Source organism: Convolutriloba macropyga, chromosome 4 (assembly GCF_964194025.1).
Source record: "Convolutriloba macropyga chromosome 4, txConMacr16.3, whole genome shotgun sequence".
Lineage (NCBI taxonomy): Eukaryota > Metazoa > Xenacoelomorpha > Acoela > Convolutidae > Convolutriloba > Convolutriloba macropyga.
The window spans coordinates 3,361,596-3,375,650 of NC_134471.1; the positions used below are offsets into that span (position 1 = coordinate 3,361,596).

The following is a 14,055-nucleotide window of genomic DNA, read 5'->3' on the forward strand; positions in this document are numbered from 1 at the left end:
CGTGGGGGGGGGGGGGTAGTTTTTTGGGGGCGCGGGTAGGTAGTTAAATTGGATCAAATTTTCTCAAACTGACCTGTTCACCTTGAATTACAGACTGTTACCAATTGCTATACATTACAAACTAAGCTATTGTTAAAGTCCAATGTTCGACAACAGAAGTCAACAATCAAAAACGGAGGTAAAAGCTCGAATATAAAGAAGTCAAAATTCAAGTCATGAACAAACTCGCTTTCTGCTAAAAAAAAACATGGCCGCTAGAATACCGGGAAACGACTCGAATCGTCGTGCAAAAAAATCTACCCTAACTTGGACAAAATCAGAATATCGAAAAAAACACTAGAAACAACAAAAATAGTAGTTCTAGTTAAGTGGGTGGGTAGCTAGGTGAAGGGAGGGGGTATGGGGTAGGTGGGGGTAAGCTGGGGGAGGGTGCGGTGGGGGAAGTTGGGGTAGGTAGGTGGTGGGGGGTTGCGCGGTGTAGTTTAGATAATTAGGGGTGACTTATATAGGAACAAAAAATCTCAAAATGACCTCTTCACCTTGAACATTACCAGCAGTCTCTAATTACTATACATTACAAACGAAGCTACTGTTAAAGTCCAATGTTCGAAAACATAAGTCAACAATGAAAAACGGAGGTAAATGTTCGAACAGAAAGAAGTCAAAATTCAAGTCATGAACAAACTTGCTTTCTGCTAAAAAAAACATAGCCGGTAGAATACCGGAAACGACTCGAATCGTGCAAAAAAATCTACCCTAACTTGGACAAAATCAAAATATCGAAAAAAACACTAGAAACAACAAAAATAGTAGACCTAGTTAAGTGGGTGGGTAGATAGGTGAAGGGAGGGGGTAGGGGTAGGTGGGGGTAAGCTGGGGGGGGGGGGGGGGGGTGCGGTGGGGGAGGTTGGGGTAGGTAGGTGGTGGGGGGTTGTGCGGTGTAGTTTAGATAATTAGGGGTGACTTATATAGGAACAAAAAATCTCAAAATGACCTCTTCACCTTGAACATTACCAGCAGTCTCTAATTACTATACATTACAAACTGTTACCAATTGCTATACATTACTAACTAAACTATTGTTTAAGTCCAATGTTCGAAAACAGAAGTCAACAATCAAAAACGGAGGTAAAAGCTCGAATACAAAGAAGTCAAAATTCAAGTCATGAACAAACTCGCTTTCTGCTAAAAAAAACCTGTAGAATTTCAATACTCCTCTTCGAGTCGTAAAAACCTGTAGAATGTCAATACTCCTCTTCGAGTCGTAAAAACCTGTAGAATCTCAATACTCCTCTTCGGGTCGTAAAAACCTGTAGAATCTCAATACTCCTCTTCGAGTCGTAAAAACCTGTAGAATCTCAATACTCCTCTTCGAGTCGTAAAAACCTGTAGAATCTCAATACTCCTGTTCGATTCGTAAAAACCTGTAGAATCTCAATACTCCTCTTCGAGTCGTAAAAACCTGTAGAATCTCAATACTCCTCTTCGAGTCGTAAAAACCTGTAGAATCTCAATACTCCTCTTCGAGTCGTAAAAACCTGTAGAATCTCAATACTCCTCTTCGAGTAGTAAAAACCTGTAGAATCTCAATACTCCTCTTCGAGTCGTAAAAACCTGTAGAATCTCAATACTCCTCTTCGAGTTGTAAAAACCTGTAGAATCTCAATACTCCTCTTCGAGTCGTAAAAAGAGCGTCAGACGACGAAACAAAAAAAAACCAAGAGCACCGCAATATAGCTAGGCTCAGCTTACAGCTTCGCAGCTATAATAAAAAGCGCAATGCTGTTCCATTCCGATTACGTAGAAATAAAATTACTATCAAGAATCAAGTTAACTCACGTTTGATCAGCTTTGATAATTTGCTGTTCTAATGATGATACAATTTTGTTGATATTATGCACAAGTTCTGGCATCTGGAATGAAGATTTAGTCCCGAAAGGCATCCCGGAAGAGTTGGTTGTCTGCTGCGATCCGAACCCACTTCTGAAGGTACTGTCAATTTCACCTTCTGATAACTCATTTTCATCATCACTTGCAGGCTTCTTGTACTGTCTGGCCAACTCGTCATAACCTATAAAACAAATCTCAAGCATTATCTTTTATTCTAAAAAATTTTTCACTTAGGAGTTTGCAACTAAAATAATTCATCCATTTATCATTAATGTTACAATGGATGTTGCAACTAATATTGACCAGATTATAATTCCATATCAATAGGAACAGTCGTCATACTTGTGTCGAAATATTGCAACTCAACCATATCTGATTAAAAATCGACCGAATATTATAAGGCTAACAACTTTAGTACATTACAGGAGATTGGATATAAAAACTTTGATTAAAATTGATTAAGATTTAAGCTGCAGGCTGAATCAATCATTAACACTTTAAAAGGAAGCTAAATGATTTTGAAATTCGAACTGAACTGCATGACCAAGTGCGCAAAAACACTCTTTAAAAATTCCTTCTGTGCTAGCACAGTTACAGCTGTCGAATTAAAGTAAATATTGTAGACAAAATTTTGAAATTTTGCAACTGTGCATGACCAAGGGACGATAATTGAGAAGTTTTGAACAGGCTAGTAAAAGAGTCAACAAAGAATATGGTTTTCTTAAGGTTTGATGTGTTCACTCTCAATTAATAAGTTGATTTTCGAATCGCTGATTCAACGCAAATTTTCATCATTGCGTTTGGATACGAACCGTGCAAGTACTTTGTCTCGGGACCAGTTCTGTCAATCACCTTCACGTTTCCCAATGCACTGAAGTCAGCTGTACTTTTTGACGTCAGTGCCTTCTTTCTGAGATCATCAAGAGTCACAAAGGTGTAGTTAGCTTTCGATTGCTTTTCACCCTAAAACACGTGCTTTTTTTATCATTTAGTTTAATTTATGTCAGCTTCTACTGTTCTTTCTTTCGCTATTGCCAAGTTATTGTCAAAAATTATTTTTAATAGTCAGAGACTAGCCGGCAGATGTTGATTTTCAAATTGAAATTCAAACACTGTCTATTCAAGCGATATAGCTTTATAATTAATTAGTTTGGATAACCTCTATCGCATTTAAGTTTGTAAGATTGAAATAAGTAGTGGGTCCAAAAATAATACAACCAATAGCTTAATAACTGTTTTTTAAAATACCGAGCAATTTACAAGTCATTGGGAAGTAATTACTAACATTCATTACTCCAACAAGGGGACAAAAAGTACACACAAAACCGGAAAAGTTCAAAAATCAACTTATGCGGAAAACGGCCGTTCATTTGCGGAACTGTACGACAAGAGTAGAGGCCAGGTCGCCTCAAAGCAGCAATACTTTTGGAGATCTGTAGTTTAAAATAGCAATGTAGAATAAATTTTAAAACATAACGTCGGGCGAATTGCTCTCAAACGATCGGCGAGTGGTTGGCTTCGTCAGTAGATAGCCACAGTTTAGTGAGGCTAGCTTTAGCTTAATTGGAGGGGCATGAGTTGCGCGCAGCGTGGGGCGGGGGTGCACCGCAGCCGGGGGGGGGGGGGCAACAGTGGATTGGGAAGGGGCCGATGTGATGGCTTTGGGTGGGGGTGTGGGATCAATTTCTAAGACCCGCCCTTCACACTATAAGCATGCCTCCAAAACAGTTTCTGTGAATCACATACTTGAAGACTAGTGAGCTTAAAGGCACTAAGAGAACTTAATGCCCATTGGGCGCTACCTCTTATCCCGTTTCTGAGGACGAAAAGTCAAAAGGATCAGACGAAAAATCGGTCAACCGAAATTGCATGAAAAGGACAAACAGGATTAATATATTTGCTAAAAACTGCGTTGAAGAGCAACTAACAATGATTTCCTAAAAACTGCTTGTTATGTCATTTATAAAACATTTCCACTAAAATTCAGCGTTAATGAGGATAATAGATGATGACATCACGCCACATAACAGCAGCTCAAGTGCGGCATCAACAAAAAGAGTTAAGGAAAGATAGTGAGAGAGAGAGATAGTGTGAGAGATAAAAAGTGAACGAAAAAGAGAAGGAAAGAAACCCTAACCGACAGAGAGCTAGGAAAATTTTCCATGATAGGATTCGGCTCTGCAAAATTTTCTAGCCTTGCTAGTAATTAGATCAAATAAAAAACTTATAAGTGCAAAATTTAAAAGAAAAGTAACCAGATTTCGCAGTAAAAAAAGTTCAAAACCAATTTCTGTCTCTGGAGTTCTGTCAAAGAACCCATCTGCAAGACTTAAAAAGTTTCGGCCAGTAATGATCGTTAAACTCAGAAAAGGACAACAATATTCAAAAATTTTGAGAACAATTGCAAAATTTAACAAAATCTAATATTGTCGTCTAAAGAGAATATCCAGTATCCCTATTTCAAGCCATAAATAGTTTCACTGGCTCATAAAGATCCATAAACTTGGAACATATTTAATCAAAAAATTGCTAAAACTGGAGTCCTTAAAACATTGAAAACCATTCCATTAACTCTAGAAACTATGCAACAACTATTTTCAAACCTTGGAGGAGGTCCCTGCGCCCCTGATGCCGGAAAAAAATTTAAAAATTCAAAAAGTCGAAAACTCACTTGAAAAAATGCAAATACTTTTAAAAAATGCTTAAATTTGTGATATTAAAATCTTGGAAAACATTCCATTACATCTAGAAAATATGCAGTATCCTAATATCAAACCCTTGAAAGACTGGGATTGAAAAAAGAGAAAAACTAGCGAAAAAATGATTTTTGTACAGTAAATGTTAAAGTGCGAACTATTCTGATGTCATTTTGGAGCTGAAAATACTCCTGTTTCGTAGTGAGACGACACGTGCATGATTGCCTGAATCAATGCACGAAAAGTTGATTTGAAGTGCGGTGTTACGTGTCAATGGAGGTGCGGAGGGAAGAGGTGGGGGGGGGGGGTTGAAGGTAAAGCAGGGGGTAATGAGGGGGTCTACACCGTCGTAAAACTTTCCCTAAGATCACGAATTTCAATTTCCTTACGAGGATATACTTAAGAGGTTAATAAAGCGTAAGGCTCTAAAAGATCTGCTGAGCAACTTGATGCCCTTGGGCGTGATCAGTTATCCCGTTTCACAAGGCAAAATTTACGGTGGGGGAGAAAGGACCACCCTTCATACCATGAATATATGTCTGTTATTTCGGCGAATTACATACTTAGAGACTAGTGATCCGTAAGGCTCTAAGAGCATTAAATGTGGCGTGATAGCCGAGAGGTAAGGTGTGTGGTTCACACACCAATGATTGAGAGTTCAATGTCCTGCCTCCGTGAAGCTGTCTGTGTTTAGTGAGGGTTTAATTTTTTGCAGCTGGCGTCCGTCAATGTCGGAGAATCAAATTAACTTGCTTTAGCATCGCGGCAAAAGCTTCTTCAAGGCGCTTCAAATGATGTCATTAGCTCTTATTATAGACAACTGCATGACATAACTGAAAATTGACCAATTTTGGCTCGCCTTTAGGTAATAGTGAAAAAAAAACTCGATCAATAAATCAGGTCGGTCAAAAATTTAGCTAAAAAAGGGCGCACAAGACTACAATAATTGCTGCAAAATTTGTTCAAATGCAAGTAAATCCGAAAAACATGAAATGCGTACAAGAGCAATTTACAGTACCTTACAAAAATTTGTATGCGAAGAACGCGGGAAAAGAACAGAAGAGCCCAAAAATTACCATTCAGAGCAAATGACTAGTTTAAATTGAAAATGATTGGATAAATGCTGTCTAGAGAAATGCTGAATCATGGCAGGAAAACATTCTTAACACTTTCGGTACTTCTAACAGAATGCTGCTTTTGTCACTTATGGTGCATCTGTCCACTTAAATGACAGCAAAATTAGTTCAACCAATTTATGATAGGAGCAATTTAAGTTACGAACGCAAGAAATTCTGGGTTATTTGGCAAAAACGCGCCTGGAGCAACACCTATATAAAACCTTGGTTGTATTGAACGCTGTGCTAAATTTTTTGCCCTAACTCAGATTTGCTATCATTATTTTTAAAATTAGAAATTATCCAACGAGCAAATCCACTCAAAGTTGTGATATGGATTAGGAATAACCAAAAATCACACAGGGTATCGAAGTTTCGGACAACTTTGAATGTGGAGTTGAACGATGTGTATTTACCCTTTGGTCTTTGAAGTCTCGGCAAAAACGTTAGAAACTGACATTGGTAAGACAAAAACTCGTGGAACTCGTAAATGAAATAGAAAGCGAAAAAAGAACAAGATACACCTTGAACCATATAAATTCTTGACCAAATTCTAGACACCATTCAGTTGAAACAGTGATTGAGTTAAGTCAGAATTAAAACGTGAAAATTATAACGCGTAAAACGAGTCCAGAATAACAACACAAACAAGCCAACGATGACTTTGAAATCAAATTTCTACAACCGCCTTTGAAAATCAATAGAATAGAAAAAAAATCTAGAATACTAGAGGTGTTTTTCCGAAAATTAGAGGTGTCAGAATGGAAATCAATAGCATGTTAATAACTGTTAATAATCCTACACGCCCTTAGAAGGCACACGCCCTTAGAAGGCACACGCCCTTAGAAGGCACGTTGAATTCAAGAAACTCAACGAGAGACAAATTAACGAAACCTGGGGAAATTTGTGGAAATCACGTTTTTGAAAAAGGGCGACATTGATCTCCAAGTCAATAAAATACATAAATCTATAATAAAATCCTTATACTAAACAACGTCAAACTATCCAGCATCCTAAATCACTCAAACCTAATAGCACTATGAACAAAATGACAAAAAAATGCACGCTAAATTCAAAATCACTAAAAATTTTAGTGCACTCACTTAGTCATAAAAACCATACGTAATGAAACAAAATCGTTAAAATGATTCACGTATTCCTATTAAGAAAGCCAACAGGATCTGTCATTATTGAGACTCAGTGACAAGACAAAAAAAATTACAAATACGAGCAGAACCATAGCAAGTATGCAACATTAGAACATAAACCGACTAATGTCGGAAGAATTGCTCTTGAACGACAGGCGAGGCAATTTAATTCAGGGGCTGTAGCCTAGATAATTTTTTCATTAAGGGTGCCAAAATAGTATACCATGACGGGATTCGAGCCATTCACCTCCTGCTCCCTAACCAGAAGCACTGCCCACTCGGCTATCAAGCCATACTTCTTGCTATGCTGCAATCAATTTCATTTTAGCAACAAGCTTTACTTTGGAGTGAGAGCAATAGAGATCACTCAAAATTGAAGACCGAAAGCGTGAAAAAGTCACTTGAGAAGTCAAAGAATGTTCTAGAAGAAAAGCGCAAAATGGTCAAGCAAAAAATTTGCATAAAACACACCCACACGTTTACAATAATTGCTATGAACTTCGTTCAAGAGCAATTAAACATATCTATCGCCTTTGTAGCATTCGCAAAACAAAATAAAGAGAAACACAAGTCAACTTGTCGCACGTGAAAAAAACTCTAAGAATGATATTTATTTTCAAACACCAGTTCTATCAATATTGAAAAGCAATTTGATTTCTAAAAAATTATGCTATGTTAAATTACTTATTTTTTTGTCTTTCGCTGACTACGGCGTGATTAAGATGACAACTACATTTTAACGTCTCATTGGTATCAAAAAAGGTTAAAATATGTGAACAGTTATAAAATAATGCCAAAAGGCTACGAAATCGACTCCAACTAAATTTGACGTAAAACGCTACCAAATGCTCAATAAAATAATCCAATGAATACTATAAGACTCATATGAAAGGAGAAATTGGAAATTAAAAAGCATCCGAAACAGAAGAGAATTTTTAAAATTCTGCAAGTTCTGACTCCGAAACAACTGTTCTCGACATATAATACTTTATTGGATCAATAAATAACTTTTTAAAAAGTAAATTAAAACAAAAATAGATTGCAATTTGAATTCCATGTTAAAACCACGCTGAGACCAAAAATAGCCACGGAATATCACCAATATTACGATTTTAAATCCTGTAATCAACATATTGCTTCCATTAAACCATGAAGTTCAACCAAAATAAGGGAATATAGTCCGCAGATTGCCGGAATGGCCGCGAAATAGACCGACCACTGGGGCCCCATAGTTAACAAAATCACCGAGACAAAAAACAACGGTTGAAAATATGCCACTGATTTCAAATTAACCATTTCTACAAATTGAATTACAAGCACTAATGTCTTTCAAGTAAGATAGTCTCAATTATCAAGCTTGGTTGACCTCAATTCCAATCAGATTTTACATTGAATTTAGATTTAGTAAGTGAGTGCAGAAGTCACTATGAGCAGAACGAGAGGAGAGTGAAAGTACCCTAGGGAAGTCAAAAAGATTTCACGCAAACTAATGAACAAGCTATGAACAATCAAAGCGTAAAAAAATAATCTGCGAAGTAAAAAAGAGGCCCGCTATAATAGCTAGCTGAGAAGATGAAGGCGGCTATTAGAGATCAAAATGAATCCTACATACCTATAAAATCGCAAAAAAGTATAGAAACATAACTTTTTTTTACAAAGTGCTATACAAGTTTTAAGATCTCCAATTTTGTTCGACAGAAATTTTGTAAATCCGCACGTTTTTAATTACTGACTACAAAAAGACTAAGTAAACAGCAAGCAGATCCAGAATGGTCACCATTGCAAAAATGAATAAAAACAATCAAACTTTCAAAAATCCCTGCAGTCTCAGTTCTAAATAGACAAAAAAACGATAAATAATTCAACCCAAAAAAATAACCCAAAATTTTTTTTAAATAGGCCAAAATTTTCTGTTTTGTTTACCGAAAGAAATAAAAAATAAAAGCAATCAAATGCAGAACGTCACAAACACTAAAAAACTAATTTCGAAAAACGAAAACAAATTGAAGGATAAAAAACTCCAAAAAAGCGTGCGAAAAAAAGCATTAAATTGTAAAAACGAAACTTGGCTTCGACTGGTCAAAAACTTTTCCAAAAGTACAGTTAAGGGTTAATTTAATGAGAAAAACTACATTGGCTGAAAATGTGAAGAGTTGAACCTATCAAACTGCTTTGAAAAAGCAGCACATTAGCGATTTTTTTCACATCTACCTTTCTCGCTTATCTTTTGAAAACGGGTATGATCAAAACCACCAATTTTTCTTGTTTTTGTTTCATCCTGTTTCGAAACTCACCGACTCGAGAAACAGAGCCGGAACCAATTCGAACTTTAGAAAAACTGATAAACCTTGTGATAAATTTCTGTTTAAGTAAATCAAAAAGAACTATTGGGAAAAAGCATGTAGTAAAGGCAGTTATCAAAAAAATATCACCAATTGTCGAACAATCTGACAAAACCGGTTCAAAATGCGGAAACCGATGAAAAAGAAAGAAGGCGAATGTTGAATTGAAACAAAATCTCTAAATATCGAACACAATTCTCCGCAAAACGCCAAAAGTGCACTAATTTTCCAACAATCGCAATTAAGCGTTTTGTGGAGAATTTTGTTAAGAATTTTATAGTGAATTTTGTTTAAGAAAATCTGAGGAAAACTCCAATAGCAACTTCTGTTAGATCAATCGTTCACCTAATGCTACTCAGAAAAATATTATACAAAAAAAGCAAGAATAAAAATAACAAAATTAGATATTTGTAAAAATTTATTTCAGTGAAAACTGCCTTGTCTTGCTTTAAATTGTCACATCATAGTACCAACAACTACAGCACATTTAAGTAAAAATTGATAAAGAAAAATTACATCGATAACCATAAAATCAGAAGAAACTTAAGAAACCGACAACAATTGATCAAATTTACTCAATTTTTTTCAAATTTTCTTCAACTCAGAATCAATAACAAACCATTTGGAGGCTATCGAAAACAAATGATTTCAACCACAAAACTCCCCAAACGCTATCAAAACACAAAAACTGCTAAACATCATAAAAAGAGGCAAAATAGTAAACAAATAGCTGAAAAATAAATAAAAGTTTAATATTTGTTTCAGATGGACAAATATGCTTCCAAACGCAAAATAATTAATTGAGAGATTTGAGAAACACCTTCGACCGAAAAATTTGGGGTCAAAAATAAAAACATAAAACATAGCTCGCAGATTGCTAGAAAATAGCCACAATAGCTTCGTAGATCTGCACTCTCAAAAACATAGCTGGCAGGTTGCCAGAAAATAGCCGCCATAGCTTTGTAGACCCGCAGTCTCAAAAAACAGTTAAAAAGACGGACCCAAAAAAAAATTCAATTTCAAAGTGAGGAAGTCATTTTTGTAAGTGAGGTAATTCAAGTATGACCAAAAATTTAATCACGCTAATGAACAAAAAATCGCTCCACTACGAATGAAAAGTGACGTCACGCACGCATTTCAGTTGAAGTGCTATATTTTGATTAAGAATCTGTTTAAGTTATAGCTGACTCTATCAGCTGCTCTTAAATAACCTTCATTTAGAGTGACACATCCACATGACCTTATCTCTTTGAATTAAAGTAAACAAAAGTCAATTTCAAAGTGAAGAAGTCAATTTTGAGTGAGGTAAGTCACGTGTGACCAAAAGTTTAATCACGCGAATGAACAAAAAATTCGCTCCACTAAGAGCGAGAAAATGACGTCACGAACGCGTTCACATAAAATTGCATGAACGAATGAACAAAAGTGGCTGTGACGTCATGTGGTCGTAACAAAAATCTTGACGACGAAATACAAAAACCAAGAGAAGGCCAATAATAGCCCCAACTATCGCTGTGCAGCTATTGAAAACTAAGGTCAGTCAAATTGCCCTCACACGACTGGCAAGCGGTTGGCTTCGTCAGTAGTTAGTTACGGTCTAGGGAGTCTAACTTTAGCCTGAAGAGGCTTGGGGAGCGCATGGGTATGGCACGTTTGGGAGAGCACGTGCGGGGGTGCTCGAGCGCGCTGGGCAACCTGTGGAAGGATGATCAGGGGTCGGGAGTGGGCTGTTGGGATGGGGGTGATGAAATAGAAGGTGGCATGAAGGGGGGGTGAAGGGTCAAACTGTAAGAACCGCCGTTCACACCACTAACTTATGTCTCCAACATAGTTTCAGTGAATCATATAGTTAAGAGTCTAGCAAAGCGAAAAGCTCTAAGACAACTTAATGCCATCCCCGGGCGTTACCTGTTATATCGTTTTTGATGACAATGAGGTTAAAAGATCACACAGAAATAGCTCAAGCGAATAAGCTCATAAAAAGACCACTTGACTAATATAATTGATGCAAACTTCGTTTGAGAGCAATTAAAAACTGCACTGATAAAGCCGCACGTAGTCAAAAAAAATTAGCTGGCTTAGCGAAGAATTGTTTACACCTACTTTAATCGCTCTCTCTGAAAAGCTACACGAACAGAAAACCACTCTCTTCTCTCTACTCTTCAATTTTTTTCAGCAGTTTTACCTAAACACTTTGCTTTAACGCATTTCACTTTCTGTTTCAATTACACTCCAAAAAATAACAAATTTACCAATCAATATAACTGGCAGAGTGCCAGAAAATAGCTGCGATAGCTTCGTAGATCTGCAGTCTCAACAAGATACACAAAAAACTTCTTTTCATTAAATGCTAATACGTTAAATTTTGATTAAGAGTATGTATAAATTATTGTTGCTTCTATTAGCTGCTCTTAAATAACCTTCAATTGGAGTGACACACACTCATTTGATCTTATCTCTTTGAACTAAAGTAAATCAAACTTTAGATTTAGGAAGTCATTTTTGAGAGTGAGGTAAGTCACGTGTGACCAAAACTTAATCAAGCGAATGAACAAAAAAACTGGCTCCACTAAGAGTGAAATGACGTCACGCACGCATTTCAGTTGAAATTGCATGAACGAATGAACAAAATGCAGATTTGAAGGGGTTCTGACGTCATACGATCGTAAAATCTTGACGACGAAATAAAACATTCTTGCAAGTCCTGGCACAATTCAAAGAACTTTCGTTGACTAAACAAAAAACTAGACCTAGAAAGGACTATGGATAGATTGGGAAAACATTTAGAAAAAAAATTAGAAAACAAAAACCACTAGCAAGAAAGCGAATTTTTGTTCAAACGCCATTTTTTTCACCCTACAAATTACAGAGAAAAAAAATTCACGTCAGAAAACCACTTGCTTTTTTCGCTCCACTTCCTGTTTCTGTGTGACCAAAATCATCACTCCAATTTGACTTCAAAAATCATAAAAATGTGTGAACAGATCTTAAAAGAGAAAGACAGCTCCCCAATACAATTCAAATTCTTTGAATTGTATAAAAAGGAGAGCACCTAAATACTATCCGCTGACGGCGGCTATTAATAACCGACCCCAATATAAAACCAATACTCCTCTTCGACTCGTAGAAACTCCAAGAGAACGCCGATAATAGCCTCAGCCATCGCTTCGCGGCTATTAAAAAAGACACTCCACCAATACTTCTCTTCGAGTGGTAAACAATAGAGCACTATATCTCATCTTCAACGCCGCTTCAAGTCGGAACATAACTCGCTATCTCTTCACGGGTATGAACCAGACCCTGTGAATGGTCTTTAATCGAAGCCCTCAGAACATAATTTGAGTAAATATTCAAGGTCAGTATTTGCCTGCACAAAAGTGAAGAAAATAGCTAACTGGCTTTGTTTTCCTCCATTGCCGCCTTTGGTTGACGGAAGCTCCCGATTTGTTTTCTGCAGAGTTTTCAGATTGCACTTGAAAATCATCCTCTTCCGGATCTCTTTCAGGTCCATTAGCACCAACTCCTGCTTTCCCTTTCCGCTTCTTGGCGGCAACTGGATTCACAATACCCTGGTTGCTTCTACCGAGTCCTTTGCCAGGAATGTAGCCCATCTGTAAACAGTACACGTGGAAATCAATTTAAACAGCCGTATCTAATACATAGGGTCAGTTCTGTCCCGCTGTCTATTTTTTCGCATATCTGTTTGCATTTCGATGTGTACTTTTCCAGGCGCAAGAATTAAGATCACAGAACTAATTAACTTTTGAATAAATGGTTTATTACATAAACTAGTTACTACATCTCATGGACTAAAATCAACTGAAATCGAGCCACACTTAAAACGTTCGCAGAAAAATGCAATTCACCTTGTCCAATAGTCGGTACCCGATGCCCCTGGTATGCTTCTCCCATGTTCCAAACTCTCTCGATGCCCTGTACGCAGTTGCAGAAGTCACAGCCCCAAATGATCGCCCATTGAGTGATCTATCCCCGGCATAAGCATCATTTCTACTTCGTGAAGACGATTGCTCATCGAGAGGCCTCTTTTGAGGTCTAAAATCGTCTTCATCGTTGTCTGAGTCTGTGATGACATCATCTCCGTCGTCTTCCACTCCTTCTTTTTCATCATTTTCGGACTTCAATAAAATTAGATGTCCACTTAAACTCAACGGTAAGGAAAAGGATTATAAATTTTACCTGGCGATCTTTATTTTCTGTAACACCTCCACTTACAAACTGGACACCAGATAACTTGGACGATTTAGATGACCCATGGATTCTCTCCTCCTCCAAAGACCAGATACCTTCAACAGTGAAATGCAGTTTTAGCCACTTTATAACTTAAACCAGGCGATCATCAATGTTCCAGGTTTCTCCAAATATCCCAAATTGAAGAAATGACAAATGCGGCCTACCATAGATAGCCTCATCCTTCGTTTGTTTACGACACCTACGCGGGTCGAGTTCAAACTCAAGATCATCAGATGTAACTTTGAAATTGATAAAACCTTCTTCGTCATTGTCCATTGTCATCTGAAGCTATTAACCTTCTGAAAAAGCTTGGCTCAGCACTCATTAAAAAGCATGGCTCAACATCTGATATCACTTACCAAGTTTTAACAAGAGAGACACAAAAAAGGGGTATTATCCACCCAAACGACAAAACGGATCTTTTCCGTTTGTGCCCCCCCCCCCCAGTACGTTATGCGCCCCCAGCTACAGAGCACGTACCATTACATATGCAAAAAGTAATTGTCAATTAAAATTTAAATTGATTAACTAAAACGAACGTTTTCGAACATTGCGTTCATCGTCAGATTTAAAAATTAAATGAAATCATTTACAAAGTATATAAACTTTTCTT

General features: G+C 37.1%; 1 protein-coding gene across 1 annotated transcript in view; it reads right to left on the bottom strand.

Moving 5' to 3' along the window:
• The window catches only part of LOC142337416 (tuftelin-interacting protein 11-like), a 69,398-nt gene extending 55,661 nt beyond the window's left edge, over positions 1 to 13,737 (bottom strand). The window contains exons 1-6 of the mRNA XM_075386618.1: positions 13,607 to 13,737; positions 13,389 to 13,495; positions 13,058 to 13,327; positions 12,587 to 12,802; positions 2,703 to 2,853; positions 1,840 to 2,071 (exon numbers count right to left, since the gene is read on the bottom strand). Of these exons, the coding sequence (XP_075242733.1) occupies positions 1,840 to 2,071; positions 2,703 to 2,853; positions 12,587 to 12,802; positions 13,058 to 13,327; positions 13,389 to 13,495; positions 13,607 to 13,724 (1,094 nt within the window). The 5' untranslated portion in view covers positions 13,725 to 13,737. The remainder of the gene's footprint in view (positions 1 to 1,839; positions 2,072 to 2,702; positions 2,854 to 12,586; positions 12,803 to 13,057; positions 13,328 to 13,388; positions 13,496 to 13,606) is intronic.
• Positions 13,738 to 14,055: the final 318 nt, after the last annotated feature.